We start from the raw sequence: 27,661 nt of genomic DNA, 5'->3' as shown, positions 1-27,661 counted from the left end.
ACTGTAATAGCCTTATAAGGCGATTAAAGCCATTTAATATTGACGTCACACAGACAGTGGCTTTATCACTCAGTCACAGACTTATTAAAAATGCATGATTGAAATGGAAAATGAGAAACAAAATCGGGTTGATGATGCAACCTGTCAACTGGGTCTGAACAAAGAACAGCTGGAGTAAAAACGGATCGATTTCAAAGCTCTCAACGTGCACATATGTCTGGAATAGAGGATTGTATATCCTGTACCAGAAATCTTTTCAATATTATTTATTATTGTCTTTTTTTTTACTAAATAACAACAAATCGATATTTTGTTTTCAATAAGCTTCAGCGGGCAATGAGACAAACAGGAGTCATTCTAGATAAAAAAAAAAACAGCTATAATTAATCAATCTTCTTGATAATTATGCTACATGTATAAGAATCTTCTGATCGGAAAATGCATGAACAAAAGGTGCATTATTCTGTTTTATTGTTCAATTATAAAGTGTTCAAATTAGTTAAATGATTGGCCTAAATAAATATGGTCAGCTTGAATTCACTAATATGTCTTCAGTTTTAATTTGCAGGTCACTTTACTCACCATCACATTATTATGATAAAACAGCAATCCTAATAACCCCTCAAGATAAATGCACAGAAATATTCCCAATAGGGAGTTTGTGGCATTCAAGTTTTACAGCAGTTATTTTTTGTGAATGTTATTTCCTGTAAGGTCTTTCTTTAAATACTATCCTTTTAAAATGTATTAAAACAATTAGCCTACACTTGTGTGTGTAATTTATGTCCAGTTACTGTGATGAGGGGATGGCTCTTTCATATCTGGAGCCTATCACGTCCTGCCTCTGCATCAGACACACCTCCAAAATACTAAATGTATATATCATAGGTTTGAAAACTGAGCATGTGTTTGAGTCACTGGTAGCGACTCCACGCGTCAAAAAAGACAAGACAATCACCTGCTCGGGTAATAAAAAAGTTTATAGATAAATAGTCTAATAAGACGGTGTGAGGGATGTTTTATTTGTCAAATTATAGGAGTTGATAGACCGAGACAGAATTTTAAAGTCTGTGGCATGTCAGTGCGCTGTGAGTGATAGTGAGGATAACAGTCCCACACTCTACTGTTTGTGACTTTTTTATTTTTTATTCTTGTACATGCTCTTATTGAACTGGACGCAAGAGCGGAGCCTTATGACATTACGCACCGACCGGGAGCGGGGCTGCAAATGGGCGGCATAGATGGCAACCTCTCCCTCAGCATGTTGAATGGGACTGAAACGCAAACTTTCGGAAAGAACGCCGACATCAGCAGTCATCTCCACCGCGGCAGCAAGGATCTAGCAGAGTTTAAAATGGGGATTCAGGACGCGAGGTTTTACTACCCAGACTCTGTTCAAAGCGGGCAGGACGCTCTGTCTCTGCCGTACCACTCGGACCAGGCGGTGGGAGGGTACGGAGCGCAGACCGGCAGGTTTTACGCACAGACCCTCAGCAGTTGTCCGTACGGCGGCGTGCGCTCGCCGCCAAGAAGTGGAGCCGGGCAGGGTTACATCCCGACGACAGGAGACGGGTTTCCTACAGGCGGTAAAGACTTGTACTCTCCTTCTCCGGAGAATTACCCGGCGAGCTTTCAGCACGGCTACCAGCGGCCGCCTCTCTACCCTTTACCTGGGCTACAGGTGTGCGGGAAGACTCAGGCTTTGCTCAATAACTACCCGCTATGGGCCAAGTTTCACAAGTTCCAAACCGAGATGATAATCACCAAACAGGGGCGGTAAGTCTGACAGACAACTCAAACAATGCTCACTTGTTTTTCCACACTTAAAATAAAAATAAAATGTTTGCCCCTTTCTTATGGTCAGATTTGGGGTTAAAGAAAATATAAATTACGCACTGGTTGTTATTTTGGTTTTTACACTTTTTCTACTTAACTCAGTCACCACCAGTCTTATCTTAAGGCCACTACACTGCAGTAACTTCCTACGATTTAACTTGAAATGCGTTTGTTTTTTTCGGAGAAGTAAATAACACTTGCCGTGCCTTGTGGTGATCATCGATTAGAGGTCAAAGTTGATCTTTTAGAGCCAGTTAACTTTGCAGACATCCCCAAAAACGTCACTGGTCAGGTGACGGGGCTGTTTGCAGCTTTGGGATTGTAGTTGATGAGAATGACCTCTGAACATTTATACCGTAATATAAGGCAATTTTACGCGTTGCTGCTTTTGCGCAAAATTGGTCAGAGCTGAGTCATAATTAGAGGATGAATAGAAGTGAATCTGTCTAGAGTCTGCTTAATAAAGTAATTTCTTTGAAATGTATCTCAAGAATGGTGCTGTAGAATTTAAAATTCTTGATTTTAATTGGCCTAAAACATGTTTTACAAAGTCCTTTCTCTCAGTAAACTCCAATGCTTCCGCACTCTTTTTTTTTGTTATTGTTATGTTGGTAGAAATTTGACCAAATCAAACATTTGCTTTGGGCAAAAGATGTTCAGGAGCCAGAGAAATGATGAAGTGGATCTAACATCAGTTGCAGGCTGTGTTGCTGGAAACGGTTTTGACACCTCTGCTTAACCTCTGAAGTCACAGGAGTCCCTTCACTTTAACACAGCAGGAATGGAACCCCAAAAAGAAGGCAAAGCCTTTAAGTTGACCTATTTTTATTGATCAAATTTGACTTTATTATTACTTCTTACTTCCCGGAGGCAGTACTTCGACACACCAGTCCAAATCTTATTCCTAAATGTGGCCTATATTTAATTTATTTCTCGTCAATTAATCTCGTATAGCCTACACACTCTCCATTTCCTGTGATTTTAATATTAGGCCGATTGGCTCGACTAAATCAAATCAGTGACACATCAAACAGTTGTAGGATACACACCTTGCTCAGTCTGAAAGGGCTTTTAAAAGGCGATGTGATAAAAAAAAAAAAGTTGTTTTTGATGGTTAAACCTCAGCGCGATATCTCGATAAGGCGATACTGAAATTGAGATAAATAAATAAAAAGGTCTGAGCGCTGCTGAGCGGAGAGGGGAAGAGACGGCGCTGCCGGGCCCCTCTGATGGGTCACCGAGCATTAAGACGCAGTCATGTCGATGGGGATTAATTCTCTAATGTGCGACACTTGTGTTTGACAGAAGGTTTCAGGCCATGGGTTTCTCATGAACAGAAAACAAGTGCGCTGTCACACACGTCACATAATAGGACACTGATATTTCCATTGCTGAAACCACACATGTTCTATTAAAATGTAAAGCTGTAGTCTCTTCATTTACCTAAATAAATGTCCGTTAAGTCACCATCGATCGCTGAAGGAGGTAACACAATGGGGATTGAGCCTTAACACTGACGAACGTATTGCAATATTTAAATATTTGCAGTAAAGACTCCAGACCATAAAAACAGAATACGCTTCAGTCTGTTTCTATGCTCCAGAATGCTGAACTCTCAACACAATGCCATTTTTTTTCACTCAAATACAAATTCTGAATCAATCAGGACAGAAATTTGCCACTTTTTTATTTACATTTCCAAACAGCTTCATATTTAAAACTTTGTTGTTTTTATAAAAAAAAAAACTTTTTGTTTTTCTTTCTATTTTGAAAACCAGGAGGATTCACAGTTTTAGAACAAGCATTTCATTTTGCAAGCTGCAAGTTACAGTCTTGCAAAGTATTCCCCTTTGACTTGCTTGGTTTCTGCTGTCAGAGCTATTCTAAGTGCAGTTAAATTTTTTTTTTTGCTTTAATAACTTGGAACAAAGAAATTGAAAGATGCTTTGCATCAACTATATTACTTATATGGATTATTTATGAAATTGGCATTATTGCATAAAGCACCTTCATAACATTGTAGGGTGTGTTGATTTTGTGAGTGAGTTTTTGTGAAGCAGAGAAAGTTTCAGATAGTTTGTGTTGCCTTTTTGTATTTTATTGTGTTTCTTCTTATTTTTATTCAAGTGTGTGTGTGTGTGTGTGTGTGTGTGTGTGTGTGTGTGTGTGTGTGTGTGTGTGTGTGTGTGTGTGTGTGTGTGTGTGTGTGTGTAAGTTACCATTACCAGTCCTGGCAGTTTGCTCTCTAGAAACATGTAATTAAAACACTTGACACAATTTCATTTTAAAACAGCTTTCCTCAAAGACAAAGAGAGAGAGAGAGAGAGAGAGAGAGAGACACACAAACACACAGTCAGACTTTTCTGCACAAAAGTGTAAAAACCACCCGCAATAACAAAAGGATCGGTAAAATGGGCGCAGAGGTGTTATCCTTCCACATGTGACAAAAAGCAAATTTTCATGTTGTGCAAAAACCACAAACCTCATATTAAAAAAATGTACTCATGTACTCGATGTTCTCTCCTTTCATCTTAACTCCCTTACTCACATGCAGAACTGCAAGTATCCAGTACAAGACTCTCTTTTAAAACATAACAAAAACTGCTACTGATTTTAGAGGAGTTGAGCAGAGGAACAGTGCCGGGAAAAAAACAGAAAAGTTTTCAATATCAGAGGCAAAATCCCTCTTAAATTTTCATCTTGGGTTCAGGCTTCTACAATAATTTTGCTGCGAATTTAGAAAGAAGGGTGAGGGTCTGCAATGTTAATCAAAACCCTGGTATATATAGGAGACAAGGTGAAAGAAGTTCTAGAGAAAAGTATAGAGAAGGGTCAAACACCACTGAGCCTTCAGATGGCCACGCTGAGAAGGTGAGGCTACTTTGAAGTTCAGGAAGTAAAAGACTAGATTCTCTTTTTTTTCCAGCCTGCTAGACACTGGGTGCACAGCCAGACAGATCTCTCAGAAGTTTTGCTCATGTACCATACCTGGGGCTTTGAAATCTAGAGACATTTTTCATTGCCTATTGCAAAGGGGGGCTGAATTCATCTGCACTTCTCACGAGCTAAATTCAGACTTATGCACAAAGGCAAAGTTCATCAAGGCTGCACACAGCGGGGGCCCTCGAGGTTGTTACAAACACGGTTTCTGTTGTCCAAGAGAATGAACAAAAGAAGAAAGAAAACGGCAGAAAAAGGCTTTTCAAATGCAAAATAATGGGATTTTCTAATAGAGTGAAAAATGAAATGAATTGACTAAAACTGAAAAGAGAAAGTAAAGCTTTTTTTTCCCTCATTCATCTGATTGACCAATATGGTGATCCTACACCTGGGGGGTGATATGAGTCAGGAGGACAAACTTTTCCCTACCATAGTTTCTAAGACGCACTTTCATTTAAAGGGGACTTTTTTCTGGAAATAGAATGGAATTGAATATTAAGTGATTTCATAAGCGTAAAGACACAATTTAATTAATTGTGTATCATCAATCTGAAATGTGCCTGGGCTTGAATCAAAAACCTTTTTGCTAGAAGATTTAAAGAAAGTAACTCACAAGTCCTGCTAACAGAGTTGGGCATGATCATACAGTATGTGTTCTAGGAAGGAGATAAGACTGACTAACTTCTCACTATTCGTTAACCTTTCAGGGAAATAATGCAGAGCTAAACTTCGGATTGAGAGGAATCATGCTCATGTGCTCTCTCTGCTCCACTGAGTCCAAACTGTGACACGTATCAGTGATGTCTGGTAGTTTTTCAGAGAGGAAATAATCCTTTGATTTCTTTTGGCGTCAAGAACAGTAGGTACTTATGAGCAGACGTTTCACGGAAAAGCAGAATTGTCAGGCAGAATAATCAATCATAAGGGGAATTTTAAGTTTCTGCTCTTCTACAAGATATGTTATCACTTTCATCATAAAATGTGTATTAGTACATCATTTAAATAACTGTCTACTATTTCTAAATTGACTGCAGCTGCTTGGTAACGTCCTACACAGTAAAACATCATCTACAGTTGTGCTCACAGAATAATCAAGTTTATTTCCAAAGTATATATGTATTATATGGTACATATTTTGGAAATTATCACTTCACATCACCAAGGAAATTACAGTGGGCGTCTTTTCGGTTGTGCCTAGCTACAGACATCTCAAAACAATGCAAATGCAGTAATGTTAAACAGAACAGATTTAAGAATTACACAGAACTGCAAGATGCCATTTAAAGGGATATTTGGAAATCTTGTGCATTAATGCTTTCTGCATGTCTGAAAGCAGAAGTGGGACTATTTCAAGGTTTTGACAGTATGACTTGTCACTTCCTGTTCAGCTGTTTGTGTGTATACATGCAGCTTTTCGCAGAAACATCTACTGCCAATATTTTTTTTTTGATAGCTAAACGAGTTCCTCTTCAATTTAAATAAACTCTTCTAATAAGTGGTGAAGTCCACCGCTGTTTGAGCCTCCGGGCCAATCCCTGCGGGCCTCAATGTTGTTATTTTCCACTGGTGTCTCTCTATATTAGGTTTCCAAGAGCGTTAATACAAACACTGAGGCCGAGAGGACTGATCAATATACTGCTATCAAAACAATCCATTTTATTTCTCACATGAAATCGTACGAGGTACAATTCCAGTGAAATGTAGTCCCATCAGCTCCTTAAACTTGTGCATGATTCGTCAGATCAGCACCCGGTTGAATGGCATCGGCACTCCAGGATCTCGGTGAAGGGACTCCACAGCTCCGGACATCCCGCTGAAAACCAACGAAGGCACGGAGGCCGTCACCTGCACACTGGCTAGCAGGATGCCCCAGCAGAGAAGTCGCAGAATGTGTTCAAATCCTCCATGCTTGCCTTTGTGATGTAGAGATGGAGATGGACGCAGAGATGGTCTTGCTTGTCCACATAGTCGGGATCATAGACATAGGTCGTAGCTGATAGCCATCTTCACCTTTTACTCGGTTTACATTTGACCGGCCAGGCAAGAGCTTGAGCTCACCTTTTCCTCTGTGTTTACTCTTATGTTTACATTTGAAAACTTGAGCAATCTGGCTAGCTAGCCCAGGCTAGCAGAATCGGCAGGAGACTTCCCAATACTGATGAGCGAATCATAGCCACATGCAATCACCGTCCAACATCAACCACATTGTAAATTTCAGCAAAAATTTTGCAGAGCTGACAGAGAGGCGACTGGAGAGTTCTGCGCTTTCGAGCAATGAATTGATCCTACTAACAAGTATTGTTTGTCTATTATAGTCTGATATATCATCTTCCTCTGTGCCATAAAGCCCCATTGCTGTTAAAACACATCAATGAGCCACACTATTGCACTGGGTGACATGTTCCTTCATCACCATGAACACTCCCACTGTAGTTTATTTTGACTCAATCCCACACACACCGTCCTGCTGCCACAAATACTCACTAGAGCACCAAATATAGATTCATCCGCCGCTGAAAATAGTCCCCAATAAATGCACTATTTCCTTCTGTTTGACTTACGGGGATGGTGATGGCGCAGTGGATAGTGACACATACCTTCAGTGTGGGAGACCTAGGTTCAATTCCCACTGCGATACATCAACCAATGTGTCCCCGAGTGAGACACTTAACCCCTACCTGCTCTTGAGGCGTGCAACCTCTGACATATACAGCAATGGTAAGTTGTTTTAGATAAAAGAGTCAGCTAAATGGCATGTAATGTAATGTTTCATAAAACCTACAGTGACCAGCTGTTTTAGGAATTCACTGAGACTTTAAAAAAAATGAATCTATACATTTGTGACCACAGAATTTAAAGGTGCTCTAAGCGATGTTGGGTGACGTCACTTCTTGTTGACGTTCAAAGTACTGTCAAACAAAACGGAGGCTAGCTCGCCCCTCCCTCCTCCTCATCCCGTCCCCTCCCCCTCCCTTCCGCGCACTAACCCCCCAACCCTCACCCCCAAATCCTTCTTATTGGTTATTGGCTGGAACGCTGTTTGTTATGTTTGGTGGTGCAGGTTGGCCAGTTTGTTTTTGTTGCAGTTTGTGGAGCCTGGGCGGTCTACAGAGACTGCGTTTTTTTACAGTTCAGGGGACAGGCAGCTAGCTGATAGTGAGGAGATGTTTGCTGTATGTGACAAAAAATGTTGTAGCCTAAAAAACGCGTGACATCGCTTAGAGCACCTTTAAATTTCAACATGTCTATCACTGAATTCCTCTGCAATAAGTCAATACAGAAGCAAGAGTGCCTGTGTTAAAGAGTGCTTGTGTCCGGCAGCAGCTGTAGACTGGCATGTTTTCGTCACAGATGATCAAGCGTACACACGGTGACAAAAACTGGACCTGAACTCCTGTCCAGATGAATCAGCGGGTGCGCTCATGTAGAAAAGTCCTCTCCCTGGTGAATATCCAGTTCCTCTTCTCCTCTCAAGCTTCTGCCGTGCATCCCCAGGACAAACCCTCCACCCCTCCTTCACTCCACCCTCTGCTCTTTCCTTTCTCTAACCTCGGTCCCCCCCCCGCGGTTTCCCCTCCCCCTTCCTCCAACATCCACACAGAGTTATTTTGATTTTTTTTAAATGTCACCACCAGCGGTACTGTCTCTGTATTACTGGCTGGTTCACCACACTCGTCTGTTACTATGGTATTTTGTCTGAAAAAAGACTACAGTTATGAGTATTCATGTGCGTATACACCTGGATCAGGCTGAGGGAGCGCCAGCCCATTGTCGTTACTGTCAAGTTTCCATTGAATCAGAGTGGCACACTGGCAGGTTGGTTAGGGAGTCTGTCTGGTAGCTGTGGAGCTGCAGGTTTGATTCCCACTGGTGTTGAAGCAAGTCCATGTATGTAGTCTACTGCAAACAGACTGAGCTGTTTTCCTTGTGGTGGAAACTGTGGTGCAAAAATAAAATCCTATGTGTGACAAACTCGTCAGAAAGCAGCATAGCTACTGTATGCTTCATTACCACGCTTTCACCACATTGACAATAACAGCACGCTAACGTGTGTTGTGTTTTCAGCTTCTCTCTCTGAACGCATGTACATAAAGCCAGAGTGCCGCCCCCACATGCAAATACCCCTTAGTATTGCGTTTTCTATGGTTTCCCCCTTGCACAGTTCTGATTTCCTATAAAAGGCTAAGTATAAGTGAATCGGCAATATCAGTGGAGCCAAAAAAACATAACTACTCATGTACTTTCTGTACTTACTCTCACAGTGTAGGTGGGTTGATCCATTCATATGCTCAATAGCAGAGTTTCTGTTTTCACTTGTATTAAACTCTGCAATGGAAGACGAGCCTTTTCACCTGTTTTTTTGCGAGCCGCTAAGGAGCTGCTGCCACGATTTGGTTTCACCGAGAACTATGAGTGATTGTTAAACTGTACTTGTAATGTAGCCAAAAAGACCCAACTGAGACCGCTCTAGGCAAGGTTTTGTCTTACGTAGGTGTGTGTGTGTGTGTGTACGTGTGTTTGTGCGTGTGTAGTCCACAAGTATAAAGAGCCATAATTCGAAGGCCCAATCCAGAATAAATTCCTAAAAGTCGGACTTGTAGGGCTTTTTGAGGAGTGTTCAAAAGATAAATTCAAGAAACTTTTAAGAAATACATGCAAAGTTCGAGATTTTGACATTTGCAATCGAATTGTGTCATTGTAATAAACCAAAGATAAAAGTATCACAATATCTTTGTGTTAAAATATTAGTACATATGTGAGTAGTGTCAGGCTAGGTATTGGTCCAATAATTGTGCCAATATGATATCTAGAGTTTTATCTAGAGTAGCTTACTGAAGCGATTAAAAAAAATAAATAAATAAAAAAAAAAAGTATCAGTAATTTTAGTTAGACAGCTGGTCGCTGTAGATTTTAGCAAACGTTACTACAGGAAGTAGTGCATTTGTTGGACTATTTCCAGAGGCAGATTAATCTACATTTGGTGCTCTAGTAAGTGTTTGTGGCAGCAGGACGCTGTGTGTGGGATTGAGACAAAATAAACTACAGTGTGTGTGCATGGTAATGAAGAAACAGAGTGGCCCACTGATGTGTTTTTAACAACAATGGAGCTTGACACCGAGGAAGAAGATATATCAAGACACACACACACACACACACACACACACACACACACACACACACACACACACACACACACACACACACACACACACACACACACACACACACACACACACACACACACACACACACACACACACACACACACACACACACACACACACACACACACACACACACACACACACACACACACACACACACACACACACACAGTAGATGTATTCATTATTTATTGTCTGTTTTTTTCAGTGGATTTGTTGACAATAAGAAAAATGTAGAAAATGACTAGCATTATCCATATAAGATAACTTTACCTAAAATTGGCATAATTTATATTTAAATCAGGAACTAAGTAAACAAGATTATGAATCTGACCAGACATTTGATGCCAATTTTCTATACTTGACAGTCTTTGATACTCTCTGCTACGGACGCATTTCAGTCGGCACAAAAACCTTATTGAGGTTCGACACCCAGCTTTAGTGTAGTGTCCCCATGGGCTTTTTTAAAAACAAAGAATAAGCTGATCCATTATAACAGCATCTGATTTGTGTCAATATTTGACAGCTATCGTGACCAGCTTTATGAATTCATGGGTTTTATTGAACGCATCCTCCTGTACTGCACCACCTGCTATTTAACCAATAGAAAACACTCCTGAAAGTCACCAACATATCTTCTAAAAGAATTGCCACACCCCTTACTTCCAATTTGTCACCACTAACCATAGCACACAACCCCTGCCACCCCCCCAACCCATGTTTCACCCTCCTCCAGAAACAGACAACTTCTCTGCAAATAAAGGACAATATAAAAAGGACAATAAAGAATTAATCCAAATCATTGTGTTAGGGGAATATATTTTTAATTGACTCTTTTTGCTGTATAAACACATCCCCACACCCACCCACACACACCCACCCACCCACCCACCCACAACAAAGGCACCTCTAGCCTGCTAACAGTAGCCTCCAATGCTTTGTCTCTTTACACACCTCACTTGTTTTTACACCACTAAATGACCAAACTGCTTCAGGGAGAACACGCTGAATTTAAATGAGATAAACCTCCATCCAGACAAGATAACGTTTTTTCTATTTTGCCTAAACAGCACTACCATATGTCAGAGGCTTCACCCTCGTTTTTGACCAAGATAGCATCAAGATTAAATACTGTAGACATTAGATCTTATTTGTTCCATCCAAGAGGGCGTTTTTGAAAAGATATACAGTCTTTGCACTCTTGCAATGACTAATTTAAGCCATGCACTGTATAAAACAATAATCGCATTCATACTTCAAAACTCTTTCAATGCATTTGTGTTGAAACTATTTGTAACACGCTTATTCATCTTGAATTTAAAAGCATGTATTTGTGCTGCAAACACACTCCAAGCAGGACATGGAGTTTAAAATAAAACCGTCCCTTTTTCCCATTGAACTAATCATTGAACTAATCAAATCATTCCAAATGCTCCATAGCCTTAGGTGCTATTAGCCAGTGTAAAACAGCAGGGCCAAATGTCAAACATATTGCCCTCATTTGTTGACATCAACTTCACACTGGGGACATCATATAGATCCAGAGTGCAGTGCAGGTTCATATTCAAACACAAAGCATAAATAAATCAATCGTCATTCAGTGGTTAATTTAGACACTTTTTATTTCAGTTCATTTTGGGAAGTGCGCTTATTCGCTTTCTTTCTGAAGGGTACTGGAAATGAGAAGACCAATACCAATAATTTCTGTCAGTTAAATATGAAGCTACAGCCAGGAGAAAGGCAGTGGCGTTTCCTGGGGAATATAAAATTAAGCCTTGACACCCCCTAACTGTGGCAAATACTTTCATACATTTTCCGCCCCACCTTTATCCCCAAAGAGGGGCTATTGTTAATGTGCAGTGATAAATAAAATGTAGGTTAACACTGAATGAGTATACTTCTGTTTATTGTTGTATGTGTATTGTTAGTCTTTTGAAGAACCAAACCTACGGAGGGTTTGTGGTATGTAACACTTGTGCTTTTATTTGGTACCCCTAAAATCTCATGTGGCCCCAGCCTGGCCCCTCCATTTGAAATGGTCTAGAACCGCCACTGGAGAAAGGTAGGTTAGCTTCCCATCAAGACCGGAAGTAAAGGGAATCAGCTAGCCTGGTTCAGTCTAAGCACATAACCCCCACAAAACTTGTTTTTACACTTTTTTGTACAGATTAAACAGATGTGTTAATTAGTGAGCTTTAAAACGTACTGATAGGGAGATTTTCTAGCCATGCTAGCAGCATTAACTATTTGATTTTGTACAGACATTTATGGTTCCAGAGGATAAATCCCACAGATTTTGGTAATCCTGTGACTTTTCCTCTGGCACCAACACACTTTTAGCCTTTGTGAAATATCTCAACAAATATTTGATAGTCATGAAATTTGTAGTCTCGCTTTGCCAGACCCTCCTCCAAAAGCGCGCTGGAGGAGGGTCTGGCTACTCCACATAGCATTCGGGGATGGGAGGAAAAAGTGCTCTGGTTTATTGGCATTTCTTTAAACCAGTCACAATCGTCTTGGCCGGTGCTAAGCACCGGAGAAAAGCCGTGGTGCCGCTGCAAAATAGGCTCGGAAGGAACTTGTTTTGGTGGACCATGTGTACATTTAAAAGTTGTTTTAGTCGTTCAACAGAAAACTCAGATTGGACAGATAGTCTAGCTAGCAGTCTCAATTTACCCTGCAGAGATCTGAGAAAAGTTTAACCATAGTCCTCATAAACCGACCAGAGTTTAAAATGTCAACACAAAGGAAGCCCAAGGTAACTGATATCTGGCCTAAATGGGTGAAATCCGGCAGATTTTCCAGGTGGCAACGGAGCAGTCCCAGAAGTGGAAAGTCAAGGATATAGACTATGAAATTTGGTACAGAAATTCATGAAGTCCCAGAGAATTAATCCCATTGATGTTGGTGATCCTCTGACTATTCCTCTAGTGCCACCATCACGCCAACTTTGACACGGTTTATGAACAAATAGCTGCAGAATTGAGATCTCTCCTGTATTTATGCCAACATGCTACATGGTGAACTTGGTTAACTTGCTAAACATCAGCTTGTTAGCATTGCCATTGTGAGCATGTTAGTACAACCTCATAGAGTCGCTAGTATGGCTGACTAGATGATGCAACTCAACTGACATTCATGTGGTAATGTGTTTACTATTGCTTTGCTCTGTATAATGTAACAGGGTTAGTAATCCTGCAGCACTAAGTGCATCTCTATCAACACTACATGCTTAGTGTATACATGAATATGCCACGGTCACAAGTGTCTGTCGTGGTGCGTTTGTGGTTGTGTGTATTTGTTGTCCATGTCTTAGATTTGTGTGCGTCCGTCTGTCCCAGCCTCTCCCTCTCCTACCGTGGTGCCCGGGGATGCCCTGACCTCCCGGTTACCTCGTCTCACTGAAGCCCTCTGTTTTCAAACTAAGTTGAACATTTAAAGCTCCAGCAATCAGCAGCGACTTCTGGGGCATCTTTTATTAACAGCAGTATTAAATATTCACCTACACTCATCCCTTCGCTGTCAGACATCATCCTCCACTTCTACATTACTACTACTCTTCCTTCTTCAGTTAGTGGCATAAAGGCAAACAGGAATGATGTCCGTGCATTACTTCCATTCATTATTGTCCTTCAACCTGGACCTATTTCCTATGTTTTTGTGTCTAAGTGACTGTTAATAGGGCAATTGTGCAGCTTGTATTTACCTTCACAAAGTGCTTGTTTTGCCACTGACAGGCTCAGATTATTAAGTGTCTGACATTATGGAAAGGATTTCTAAAAGGAGGTCGACCTTTCTGTTAAGAGTAACATCCTTTTTTTTTTTTTTTTTTTTAAACAAAAACAGTTGTGAAATTGCGTTGGCTAAACCCACCAGACTCCATGTGCATAAACTAATTTTAGCATCGTCAAATAAACTTCATTCAAAGTCGACAGAAACAAAATTAAACTATGAAAAGCCATTTTGGGTTGCTTTTCCACTTTTCCAACCATCACAACACTAGTTTTGGTTGAAATAAACAGTTTACCGATTAACGTGTGAAAATATGTTGGCTCTATACATGCTAAAATTATTATTATTATTATAATTTTTTTTTTTTTTAAATAGAGTCTGGTGGGTTTAGCGCTAGCGACTTCAGAGCTGTTTAATTAAATCGCCGTGGTAACTTATGCTGAACACCTAACCTCGGGAGCAGGCTATGTTGGAGATTAGAGATCAGTGTGATTGGTATAAAAGCACCGCCTACTGACCAATCAATACTCTGATGATAACAGCGTCACCTTTCTAAGAAGATCCGGAGCTCGGTGCACAGAGAGAGAGGTGCTCTCATTAAAGTTAAAACATTTAGAGACCGACAACCCCGTTAACCAATCCCTGATGGTTATCTTTATGAAAGATATAGATTTTCAGTGGAGGCAAGTACGTAGGCCTATAGGCTATTTGTCGGCTTCTTGAGCCGTGTGTTGCCAATGCGCACATCGGTTTGAATTATGTTTTTATATTTGCACAATCGCTTACCACTGCCAGTGTTGCAACTGAAATAAAAGGCTAAAGCAACAACAGTTTATGGAAAGGACAAGTGTAATTATGGTCAGATCTTGTGCCTGACTGATGGGGAAGGGATATTGTGATTTACGCATAACAGCATCGGCTTTTTAGGAAGCAGCGACTGTATTGTGTTTTTTGCCTGAAAAACCGTGTCTGTGTTCTTCATATTTATGTAGAATTATAGTTCGCTCTTCTTATTTCAAATATGCGGCTCTGGTAGAGGTTTGCGATTGGTCATGCTGTGCAAACACCGCCTCTTTTATGTGAATGCGCGCGTCGCTTGATTGGGAAACCCTGGGTTGATTGAACTAGTTGTTAACCACAGTCGTGACACAGATTATGCGGGGCCGCGGTTGTTTGGTTTGGTGAAGCCAGGTAACTGAAATAAATCCAGAGCATGTTGATCTTGATTCGTAGTACAGGCCTCTGGTTGAAAAAAAATAATAAATAAAATAAAAAAGGTAGTTACTCTTTAAGCGCAAGTTATATCTTCATTTACATCAATTGAACCTTTTGCATTTGTTATGTATTGACTTCATCTGACTTAGTTGGAAAGAAATAGGTTGTTTGAGGGAAGAAAGACGGCTGAAAAGAACCATTAGTTGCATAACTAAGAAAAACCTGCACAAATAAAGCTCAGTGATTTAAAGATCACTGTGATAAACCTGTCAGACTAGGAGAACTTGCTCCTGAAACCGCATTTGCCATTGCACATGATTTAGTCACTGTTTTAACACTATAGATCACTTTGCCTTTGCATAATTTGTTAGTGCAACTTGTGGATTTCTTAGTCTTTGTTCCTCAATAATAGGTCATATGCTAGTAAAATGACTGCACAATCTCACTACATGTACATGAATTGTATATCACCATAAATGCAAATACTTTGAGCATCAAATTCCGAAAGGAAATATTGTCTGTTACATGTTCGTCAGCTATTCACATTTTTAGTAAATTTATTTTTTACATTTCCATCAGCTGTATTGTGTTTAACAACTGTCAACTTTAACATTTGAGGCAACACAAAAAAATATTGAAATGTCGAGGCCTGCTAATTTTAGCCATAAGATGATGCAATTCCCAAAAAATAAATAAAGATACATGCAGACAAAATGATATTCGAAAAATTATTAATTATGTTTATCCCTGTGTGTTTCTCCAGGAGGATGTTCCCCTTCCTGAGCTTCAACATCAGCGTTCTGGATCCGTCTGCTCACTATAACGTCTATGTGGACGTAGTTCTGGCGGATCAGCACCACTGGAGGTACCAGGGCGGAAAGTGGGTCCAGTGTGGGAAAGCAGAGGGCAACATGCCAGGTACATTTTAAATCAGAACACAGTCATAATAAATCAATGTAATGGATTCACTCTCTTTTTCTATTGCTGCTGTATTTATGACGGGAAACATTTACAGGATCACAGAATAGAATTTACATTCAAATACACTAAAACACAACTAGAGAGTGGGCATTAGAAAATGACAGCAGATATTAAAAGCAGTGATGGAAAGTAGGTACACTTTACTTGGAGTATTTCCATTTTATGCTACTTTATACTTCTAACTACATATCATAGGAAAATATTTATCCCATTAAATTTTTTCTAAAGTTTTAGTAACTAACTTATACAAATTAAAATCAAATAGTGATCAAATAAAACTACCCATTAGTATATAAAAGTAGTTAAATTAGCTCCACCTTTACCAGCTGCAACTCTGAAGTGATAAAACATAATAATTATAATCCAATATTGTTGTATTCCAATGTTCTAAAATGGGCCATTCTGCATAGAGTACTTCTACTTGTTGTAATGAAATGTTGTAAAAGTATTTCTTTACCGTGCTATTGCTACATTTACTTTAGTAAAATAGAAAAGTACTTTTCTCCTACTCACCAGCAGCATGTCTTTTTCTTCGCTTCCATTTGGTATCCCTTTTTTTGAAGTGATTATTAGATGAGCATGCAGTTTACTAAAAAGAAAAAAAAAAAATAATTGAAATTGAAGGTTTTTCTGTCACCGGTTCCTGCCATTTGGAGCTGCTAACAACTTTTAAAGAATACTTCTCCCAAACATAATAACCTTCTTAAATCAGAGACTTACCCCCAGTAGCCATAAATGAAAAAGGACAACAAAATGCATGCTCACATTTCTTTCTGGGGCTTTCAAAAGCAAATTCTGACAAAGTATATGACGAACTCCAGCTGATGAGCACAAACGGTGGTCAATGAATGAGTCGGAGACTTCAGCTCGATGCATGCAAAAGGGGTGATCTTGAGGAAGTGGTTTATTTTAGCAATATTGTAGCAAACCTACATGCATACAGTACAGAAAAACCAAGACGTGCATCATGATGCACAAGTAGTCTGAGAGGTTTCTGTGGACAAATCTTTTTCCGCTGTTGTTGAAGTCAGCAGGGAGTGAGTAAGAAATACAGAAATTACACATTTTTGGTTGAAGTATTCCTTTAAAGCTAGATTGCGGCAATTCTGTTTAATGATGGAGCTTAAATTGCTCATATTCTGCTTTTTGGCTTTTCCCCTTTCCTTTATTGTGGTATATATCTTTTTTGTGCATGTTATAGGTTTACAAAGTGAAAAAGCCCAAAGTCCCCCCCAAAGGGACTTACCATCTCCAACAGAAAACACTGTTCACCAACTGCTCCAAACAGCTCTGTTGTAGTCCAGCCTTTACTTCAGAGACAAACGTGGTCACTTTGTAACACACGTTATAATGCTCGCCTAGCTGCTAGCGTGGCACGCCCTCATCCTCTGCTTCTGATTGGCTAGTAGTCCTTACCTAGGTACTGTCAGGGCACGCCCTCATACTCTGCTTCTGACTGGCTAGTAGTCCTTACCTAGGTACTGTCAGGGCACTCCCTCATACTCTGCTTCTGACTGGCTAGTAGTCCTTACCTAGGTACTGTCAGGGCACGCCCTCATACTCTGCTTCTGACTGGCTAGTAGTCCTTACCTAGGTACTGTCAGGGCACGCCCTCATACTCTGCTTCTGACTGGCTAGTAGTCCTTACCTAGCTACTGCACATGTGCGACTCCCAACAATGATGGAACAGAAGTGAGATGTCTCACTCTGTAGCTAAAACAGAGAGCTCAACACACAGGGTGAAAAGAGGAGCTGCAGCAATGTGCAGTACAACAAAAATATGGTGTTTTTTGAAAATTAAACCGTGTAAACCTATTCTGATATAAACTCTAAATACAAATATGAACCTGAAAATGAGCATAATGTGAGCACTTTAAGAAATTATTCATGTCCAAGAGAAACATCTCCATGAAAATTACAAGTGCATTTTATTTCAGTTTATAGTAGATTATATTAGCTTTATCAAAACAATATTTATAGCGACACTCCTCAATTCACAGGATATTGATTGTTCTTTTCGGTTACTCACATTTCATTTTTATTTCAGTCTTTGAAGTAAAATCTAATACATTTTCACATTTTAGTTTACCTTGATCCATTTCTCAGCTGTAAATTCATAAAACAATTCAAAGACAGCAAATATATTGAGTAGCAAAAATAAGGAAAGGGGGGTATTTACTGTATTGCATGTAGGTCACACGATTAGGGAATTATATATATAAATATATATATATATATATATATATATATATATTATTAAATATTTATGAGGACAATGCGCATGAATCAACATTTCTTCGGAGGAGGAGGACAAATACACAAGCAGGTAGGATAAAAGCTGACTTACTCCACTTGATGGTCAGGAACGGGCTTTCATGGTTGGCAACAGGATGGCAGTGTGAACAGGCAAACAAATCCAACAAAGGCACGACAGGTGAGCTGGCCAGGAACAGGCAACAAAAAGCAAGAACAGATCAGGTCTGGGTGCAGAAGGCTGGAAATTGAAGGCATACGCCTCATTGGAAAAGGAAAACATAAATTAAAACCATTGGGAACGAGAGGAAATGGGCCGGTTATATGCCCAGGACTGATATGGGGAAGTGGAAACAGGTGAGCAGGTGAATGAGGGACAGGTGGGAAGGTCTGAGGGCATCTGGTGGATGGATGGAGAATGGTAATGCAGGGAGGGACTGAGAGGCAGACTGTGTGACAGTAGGTAATGGATAGGAAGGTGGGCAGAGAAGTGTATATTATTAGAAAATGTTGGGCATTGAATGAGAGTGTAGAATGGATTAAATAACTTTATTCAGTAGGCGATCTGAGGCGGGATGCCATTGAGCTTTTATCTGACTGAAGTTAGTGCAAGTTGGAATCTACGGCCCCGACCATGGCTCTGAAATATCTGTAGTCTAACGCCGCCTTCACATTGGCAAAAATGACCAGAAGTCATTCATTTCCTATGGAGATTCGCAGACCGTATGCGAGTGGGTCAGAACCGATGTGAACGAGTGCGGTGCGGTCCGTTAGTCATCCGAATGCGTTAAAAAAGTTGAACTAGTACGACAGGCCGAGTGGAAGTTAGCGTTGCTATGGTACTGATAAACAAATCTGAATTCTTAACTTCTAATAAAATAAATAATGATTTCATAACGATATGTTGTCATGTAATTTTTTTATTTTCATTATTTCCTAATGTTATTAGGGCAGTTAATACAATTAAACTGTATAATTATACAGTATATATTATTATATACTGTATAATATATATTATAGTGCCCGTTTCCCTCCAAAAAGAAACTTTTTTTCCTATTCGCTTCTGACGCTTTCAACGGTGTAGTACGATGTCCACTGGGGGGCGCATTGCGTATTACGGAGCTGATTTTAAATGCCAGTGTGAAGGCGGCGTAACTGTGCATTGATAAATCCATGGTGCTGTCCGTGGTGCTGAAGTCTCCTATTTCTTAAACTAAATAAACTATTTATAAACATATTGGTTTATCTGAAAAATACAAAAGGACTACATTGGGATCGTTGGAAATATCATAAAGGAACACTTCTTTCCAATCATTGCATAACTGGACATAAAAATTTGGGTATGATTGTTTTTTCTTCAGAACATTTCTGAACTGGTTGGCATCATCTGCGATAATCCATAAGTATCTTGTTATTGTGTTTTTTTATTTGAACTCCCTTTAAGTTTTTTTAAATGGGTCACCCACCCCCCTTTATGCTTCTCCCCAAATACAGTTTATTGTATTGATATTTTGATATATCAGTGTTAGTTTCAGCCACACATTCCTCGTTTATTTGTAAGACGTTGTTTGAGTACATGGACAGAAATTTTTGATATACATTAGATATTATTATTTCCAGTATGCAGTTCTGTAAAGAACAAGGAATTGTTTTTGTTATTGTTACATCTCCATGTTTCCTTCTCCCTGTTCTCTCTTCTTCTGTTCCATCATTATTTCTTTCTGTTCACACCTCAGAGAAAGAAAAACACAATAGCAAGTCAACCAAGACGATATTTTGTGTGTGATTGGTGATAGACTAACCACAATTATACAAATGAGAGAAAGTGCAAGGTGTTGTCACACATGTGCCAGGTGTTGTGGAAAGGTGACTGCTGATATGCCACAGTTGTGGAAACTGTGGTGAAACAACTTTACTCAATTAGATTTAATATTGCATTAATGTGGTGTGCTCATAGAAGGTTAGCAGGTCATTGTGGTAACACTGTGAAAAATCATGGCGCTGAGATTGTATCCTGTAATAAGAAGGCATCAAATATAGAAAGGATGAAAACAATATCGTCCCTTTGGCACTTTAACCAAATAAATTAAATTTTAGATCAAATATGATGAAAAAGTGTTTTTTTCAGCAGCTTCTCACCCTCCCACTAATTAAACTCAATCAACCACATAAAAGTGATTTATTGTTTTAAACAAATATTGGCAGCCAGTAACATATACGATATATCTACAGCTGTTGATATTGCATGTTGGATTTTTTGTAGTGCACTACAAAAAATCCAACATGCAATATCAACAGCTGTTACGTATGTACGTATGTTACTGCTTGCACTGTGAAGCATTGCAAAGACTACCTTATCTATCTTTTTCTTGTAAACAAATTACAAATGCGCAGAAATATTCATTTGATAAATGTGTGTTAACATGGGGGGTTACATTTAAATTGTATTGTATGTGTGCAATCTATGAATATCTAAATAAACGTTGTGGCAGATGTGGCTGATGTTGGATTCATGCATGTTCAAGTGACTGAAAGTGTAAACCATACTTGTTTTAGTAGTTTTCCAGGCAAGAAATACTTGAAAATGTTATAAAGTTCTTCATGGTGTGCTTTTGATCTTACAGGGAACCGGATGTACATGCACCCTGACTCTCCCAACACAGGAGCCCACTGGATGAGACAAGAAGTGTCTTTCAGCAAACTCAAACTCACCAACAACAAGGGCAGCACCAATAATGTGGCACAGGTACCGCTTCCTGTTCTCTGCCTTCTACCCTTTGTCTTTCCTCTTACAATTCTGTATACAAGCATCATATCAAGAGCTTCTTAAACCACTTCTTTGTAGGCCTATTCACCTTTTAAAATTTTTGTATCATGTTTCTGACAAATGCCAAATTGAAAAAAACACATCAGTGGGTGTAACAGTGGAAAAGTGCTCTAAAATACATATAAAGTATCTCTGGTTTGAATCCAGCCAAGCGCTTTCTCTCTGCCTTCACATTTCCTGTCTGATTATTTTCAATGTTTCGATCAAATAATGGCAAAATAAAAATGTGAAACCTACCGAATATTAGATTGCCCTGGCCTCTCTCTCCTCTCCAGATGATCGTGCTCCAGTCGCTCCACAGGTACCAGCCTCGTCTGCACATCGTGGAGGTTAAGGAGGACGGCTCAGAGGATCCCTTCCTATCATCCAAAGCTCAGACCTTCGTCTTCCCGGAGACTCAGTTCATCGCTGTCACCGCTTATCAGAACGCCGATGTAAGTAACATCAATCACAGGACGGCAGTTTTGCGTGTACTGATTAAATTATGGTCAACCTCAGCTCAGTTTATTTTTTTTTTATTTTCAATCAATTCTTACTTGGAAAAAGCCTCAGAAGAAATTATAAGTTATGTTGTGAAGTCTCACTTCTCTTGTGTCTGTATTTTTGTTATATTTTGGACTAACAAGTAGGGATCTGTTACTTTATTCTATTTAATGTACACACTTATTTATTGTAAGAACTACTGATTTCATAACACCATAATAATATATCTCATCCTCCATCTTCATGAGGTCTAGAGTTCAGATAGAAGCTTTGGTTTATGCATGTGTGCGTGCATCAAAAATGCATAGACACACTAATTAACATTGCTACAATCTAACATGGGTTACTATACAGTGACTAAGTTCAACTAAGAGTCACCTCAGCTGACCTGAGGACCGTCGCCCACTCCTCCCCAGTATGTGCTGTATATAGTATATCTGTAACAGCTGTTCAAATACATTGTGTAAGAGTTACTGTAATCCATAGCAACATACACTCGCCGTGTTGGTATGATGTTCATTCTATCACTATATGTGTACCCACTCACTGGTTCTAAAGATTAACTTTCCACACACAAGAAAAGAAATTACATGTAATCCTCATTAATTATTAGTCAGTGACCGCCTCTCTTTTTGCTCTCTTGTTTCTGTTACGTGGTGGCTGACTCCTTCTCTTTTTCCTCTGCCTACATTCTCTCATTGCCCTCCTCCTATTCCTCACACAGATCACTCAGCTGAAAATAGACCATAACCCCTTCGCTAAAGGTTTCCGCGACAATTACGACACGTAAGTAAATTATTTTTAAGCTGTATTTGTAAAATAAATGCGTTAGCTCACTGTGAATAGTGAAACTGGATTACTGCTGGTACTAAACAGATGTTTAATATTGGATTAGATGCAATTACTGCGCTGCTCGAGCATGTTGCAATGAAAGGGTGTGAGGGGCTGTGAGATGTTTGATAGATAGTTTGAGGTTTGTGCAGGAAATAACACCTTCTTTTTTGTCTCTCTTCTCACACTCTCTTCTCTGCCCCGCCTCCTCCTCCCTGCCGCCTAGGCTGTACGCTCCTCCTGACTCTGATCGCCTCACCCCCTCCCCTCCAGAGAGCCAGCAGCTGCTGCCAGGGAGCTGCTACCCCCAGAGCTACCTCTCTGAGCAGTACATGAGCCCCCTGCCTCAGAGCCGCTTCTACAGTATGGGCCAGCAGCACAAAGACCCGTCCGCCAGCCCTGGTCCTCACAGCCGCTGGTACCTGCCACCTCAGCAAGGTGTGGCCTCCAATCGGCTTGACTTCACTTCCTCCTACGAGGGGGACTTCTCCGGAAACGGTTTCTACAAGCCCTTCCCCTTGCAGACATCCGCTCACCATGCCCTCAGCTACTACCCAGACCATCATTTTGCATCTACTAGCGTGTCTGTATCAGGAGCCACCTCGGCGGGCTGGACCACCAGCCGGCCCACCCCTCAGTACCTCAGCCACCCGAGTAAGCCTGGCCCCAGTCTGGGCTGGTTTAGACCCATGTCCTCCTCTTCTTCCTCCTCATCTTCTTCTACGTCACCTGGCAACCCAAGGCTGCACCCGCCCTCGCTCCTAGAGCCTCTGCAGCCGCCCCTGTTGCACGACAAGCCCAAAGACACTGTGGAGGTGGCGGTAGAGGACCCCTGGCTTGAACCTCCCTCTGTGAAATCAGCGGCCTCGGCCGACTCGGGCCTGTTTGAGGGCGGCGTGGGGGACACCAAGAAGAGGAAGGTGTCGCCGTACACATCCAGCACTGAAAACTCCCCGCCTCCGCGCAGTGGAGAGGTCTGCGAGAAGGACAGCAACAGCGATGCAGACTACTATGGCTATTACACCCACTGAAGGCCTCACACAGTCGCCACAGTCTCTCTCCCAGCGTCTTCCCACACCGCCCTCATGAACACGCATTGGTCTGTCCGGTCAGGTCATGATAAAGGGCTGGAACAGTCTCTGTTTTTTGATGCAGACAAATACTAGAACCACATCACAGAAGGTGCAGCCTCGTCTGCTGTCATGTCACAGTGTGGCCAGCCTCTCTATAAAGTCCCCTCTCAAAGTGTCAAATGATTACAGGAGCAACTTCCAAGGTTACTGTCAAAGTTAGTGTTGAACAGAAGTGGATGTGACTGGGGAACCGGCCTGCAGTCACATAAACACCATACGGACAAACAGACCTGTGACTTAAGCCTTTGAAACACTTGGAGATTTGGGGGGAAAAAAATTATCTGCATATCTGTTTGCTGACAGACGCCTGCAGGGATTGTCTGTTCTTCCTGCATCAAACACTCTCTCTGTCTCTTTTGATCTGTCTTGTCTCTGTCTGTCTCTTCCGTTTCACCCTCAACCTTTCACACATAGGGCCTACTTATGATATACTCACGGTCATTTCCCCCCTGATGATTCTGAGCAGAAATTACCTTTCACACACAGTCTTCTCTTCAAATCCGGCTCAATATGTGGGGTGTAGCGCCCACCAGTGGTGACAGAAGAGTGTTGCAGACTGCAGAGTGTCTGAGTGAACTGATATCAGGACGGTAGGAGGACTTAGCGAGCACATGTTCTGAAGCACGGCCGCTAATTGAACTCAACCCAGCAAAGACAATCTGTGTGTGTGTGTGTGTGTGTGTGTGTGTGTGTGTGTGTGTGTGTGTGTGTGTGTGTGTGTGTGTGTGTGTGTGTGTGTGTGTGTGCGTGTGTTTGCGTGTGTGTTAAGTAAATCAGCAACCACAGCAGCAGAAATAACTAACAAGTCTTTACAAAAGGAGACAATCCAACATATCTCACAGGTGTAAAAGAAGAGCCTGTATCTGTGAAGTTCCTATGACTTTTAAAATCTGGGGTTACAATTTGCATTTCGTAATCAAATGCTGCCCTTCTTGGTATTTACAGGGTAACACAGAATCGTAATGTGTCTGTTTGCATTGTAATGTGATTAGATCCATGTCCAAACACAGAGACAGTTAACATGGAGATACTAGATATGATAAAATCTCACCTGAAGGCCAACTGCTTGGTTTCATAGAGTGAAAAAAGGCCTCATTACAACAAAGGCCTAGCCCCCTGCTGCAATCAGTGGATGTGAAAATGATCCCTTCACTACACAGTACACACATAAAGCCCACGATCAATATCAGCATCGATGACGAGGTAACTGGAAAACAGTATTGGAAGAGGGAATTGTGACCGCTTAAAACACGAACTGCACCACATTATTCATATTAAACTACATTACATTTCCCATTGTGACTCTATCTATACATCTTAATCTTATTTTGCTGTGGTGCTGCAGGATTTCCCAATCACTTCCCATACAGTAGGAGCAGAGCAACTGAGCTGCAGACGAGTAAAAAGTGGGTCAATCAGAACGGCTACCCGCACCTGTAGGTAAACAGACGAGGTACTGTCACCCTCAGACCCACGATAAACAGGAAGCACAAAGTGACCAGACAGACACTCTGAATTTCCCCCCTAGTCTTCGGGCCTATCATGCCGTGACACTGGCTGACAAGAGTCCTGGCTCCCAGCCTGGTGACAGAAATGAAGAGTGAGGCCTCAGTCGGCGCTGATAAGAGATCTGCTCCTCATTCCTCACTAGGTGTGCTAATGGCCTCAGACAACACTGGAGGCGACAGACAGCCACTCGCTTGGTGCAGTGCAGGGTTACTTTAGTCTTTTCTGATGGAGAGATGAAATTAAAAACAAATATGCACTCTTGAAATGCCTAAAATGAGTTTCTCTAAGTGGAACCAGCAGTCGGTAGTGTACTGTATTTGTACAAATTTTTACACTTCAGTTTTTGTACAAATTAAACAAACAAGATACAAAGTGTAAATGTGTGAACTTATAGGTGCGTTGGACAGAGCCAGGCTAGCTGTTTCCCTTTATTTTCAGTCTTTAAGCTAAGCTAAGTGGCTATCCTAAACCATTTCTATCGTACAAACATGAAACCTCTCATCTAACTCTCAAAAAAAAAGGGAAAAAGTATATTTCCCAAAATGTTAAACTATTCGTTAACCTTAAAAAATAAATAAATAAAAAAATGTCCACCACCAAACATTTCATACGTAAATGAAGAGAAATACCACAGCCCTGAGACAGTGAGGTCAGGTCACCTGGGTTAATTCAGAGAATTGGGGGGTTTAGGGACCAGGGGGAGTTAGGTTGTACAGTACTGAAAGAAACCTACATATGGTGTGTATTTTACAGGCTGGTTTCCCTATTTTCAGACTCAATATATTAAAATTTTAGGCCATCATAAATTAAACTAATCCTGGCAGCATGGAGAGGACTTTAATGTTGGGAAATGAAATCTACAGAAACAGTTAACTGAATCGATAAAATATGAAAAATCCAAATAATTATACACTTTTACAGGTTTTGTTTTTTGTGCCTGGTCAATATGTAAGGGTTGGACTCCTATACATTGCTTTAAACCCTGGCTTAGACCCGTTTTCCTTATTAAGGTTTCACATGTCGACATAAAATTCAAGCTCTTTTCTGAACTGTGCTGGTTTTATATAATCATTTAAAGACTGGGACTGCAGTATTTGGCAAAATGATCTTAACAATGATGCAAAAAGGACATACTGTCTGACGGTTCAGTCCTTTACTTGAACATTTAACTAACAAATTATTTAAATGGTAGCAAAGCGTTAATTTTATGCAGAAAAAAGAATGGATATACTGTTTGTAACTTTTCCAAAATATATGCTAATAAACATTTCTGTCGACATCTGCCAGAGGAAAAGGTGATGATGTACCTTGATGAAGGTGAATGAAGGTGTGCGATGGACAATTCTTGTTTCAAGTGCAATTAATAGAAAGCAAATTACTGATGGCATTTCAAAAACAGTGAGAGCAAAGTTTTACGTTATCACTGGCTAATTTATTTAAATGTGCTGTTGGTTTGTTTCGTGGTTCACCTATACATCAAATCGCAAAAATGCTTTCAGACGCCTCAGGAACCCTGCTGGATATCTCAGCTGTTACGATCACCTTCAGCCAATCCCTGAAACCACTATTACCTCCATTTCCCATGAGTCTGTGTTTCCCTTAAGCACTCATTTCCCTCATTAAGAGAATAAAAGACTGTGTGGGAACTGTATTTCCAGAGATTTTACTGTACAATATTGCTATAGAGGAGTGAAGAAGGGAGACCAGATGAGGTCAAGCATGTTATTTTTGTGTGTGTGATCCATGTGCACGGTTTGTCAAGGGAGCGTTAAACCTCCTTTGACGCCTTCAATAGGAGCTTATAAATTGCAAAAATAAGAGATGACGATTTCTGAATGGGAAAACTGTTATTTATTAAAAGGTGGCATAATTGTGTATTGTATTGTTGTTTTTTTTATTCATGACATTAAAGCTTACACATGACAAATCTCGTTTTGATGAATTTCTTATTTAACGGAAGTCAAACTTTTGATCAGCTGAACGGAGCACCTTTTTTTAAAATGCTGCATTAAAAAATGATGTGAGAATTAATTTGTGCCATAATATTGATTTCAAACAAAAGTCACCATGCGTATACATTTACCTGCAGCCAAGTGTAGTTTTCATAAATGAAGTGATACATACCACTGACAAATAAAAACACAGTTGTGATGTCAACAGTTTAATGAACATGTACATGTTTCCAACCAGTTGGATATTCTTTTCACTATCAATGACATACAGTTTCATATCGTCTTTTAAATAAGTGTATATACTGAATGTTGGTTATTGTTATTCTTTAAATAATGAATTACATGTTGAAAAAAAAAAAAAATAAGACGTTGCAAAAGGAACGCCCTCCCTCTGAAATGACCTATGATTGGCCGGCACGGGCTAGATTCTCTAAAAGCCTAAAAAAAGAGCCAAGAAGAGGTGCAGAAGCCTAGTTTTCTTTCAGACCACTTGAATTACAATATGCTGAAAGGTTAAGGCCCAATGACGCAAACAAACTGCCTACCCCAGCTTTAATCTGCATAACTTTTTGATATTAATGAACGTCCGTTACATTCAAGCCATCGCCAAATGAGTTGCTACAAAGCTAATTAAGACTATCAGCTCCACACAACTCTCTCTGGATTTCTCAGTAGGACTATGTTCAGAAGATTGTGTCGTCCGGCGACTTTCCCGCGCAGAAACTCAAGTGAAGATAATGACCTCTTCTGAAGAGTCCATCATGTTTTTTTAATCCTCCGTGTCCTCCTTGGCTACTAGCAGCT

General features: G+C 40.4%; 1 protein-coding gene and 1 long non-coding RNA gene across 2 annotated transcripts; one reads left to right on the top strand and one right to left on the bottom strand.

The window, feature by feature from the left end:
• The first annotated feature begins 928 nt into the window (after positions 1-928).
• On the top strand, positions 929-26,832 carry tbx21 (T-box transcription factor 21). Its single transcript, XM_039787784.1, has 7 exons — positions 929-966; positions 1,183-1,776; positions 15,652-15,806; positions 20,747-20,868; positions 21,225-21,383; positions 22,157-22,218; positions 22,490-26,832. Exons 2-7 carry the CDS (start codon positions 1,229-1,231, stop codon positions 23,292-23,294), a joined length of 1,851 nt encoding a protein of 616 aa, XP_039643718.1. The 5' UTR covers positions 929-966; positions 1,183-1,228; the 3' UTR covers positions 23,295-26,832.
• On the bottom strand, positions 15,421-18,327 carry LOC120550868. The gene is made up of 3 exons (XR_005637796.1): positions 18,217-18,327; positions 16,383-16,458; positions 15,421-15,747 (listed from the first exon to the last, which is right to left on the bottom strand). It is a non-coding gene; the product is annotated as an uncharacterized LOC120550868 (long non-coding RNA).
• Positions 26,833-27,661: the final 829 nt, after the last annotated feature.

This window comes from Perca fluviatilis, chromosome 21 (assembly GCF_010015445.1).
Source record: "Perca fluviatilis chromosome 21, GENO_Pfluv_1.0, whole genome shotgun sequence".
In the NCBI taxonomy this organism is placed as follows: domain Eukaryota; kingdom Metazoa; phylum Chordata; class Actinopteri; order Perciformes; family Percidae; genus Perca; species Perca fluviatilis.
This window is presented reverse-complemented; position numbering and strand designations above follow the sequence as displayed.

What these genes read in the sequence shown, in the direction of transcription:
- tbx21 (XM_039787784.1), top strand. Translation starts at nt 1,229, where the DNA reads ATGGGCGGCATAGATGGCAACCTCTCCCTCAGCATGTTGAATGGGACT. An exon ending in CCGCTTATCAGAACGCCGAT is followed by an intron (nt 21,384 to 22,156) that starts GTAAGTAACATC and finishes TTCCTCACACAG; the next exon opens with ATCACTCAGCTGAAAATAGA. An exon ending in TTCCGCGACAATTACGACAC is followed by an intron (nt 22,219 to 22,489) that starts GTAAGTAAATTA and finishes CCTGCCGCCTAG; the next exon opens with GCTGTACGCTCCTCCTGACT.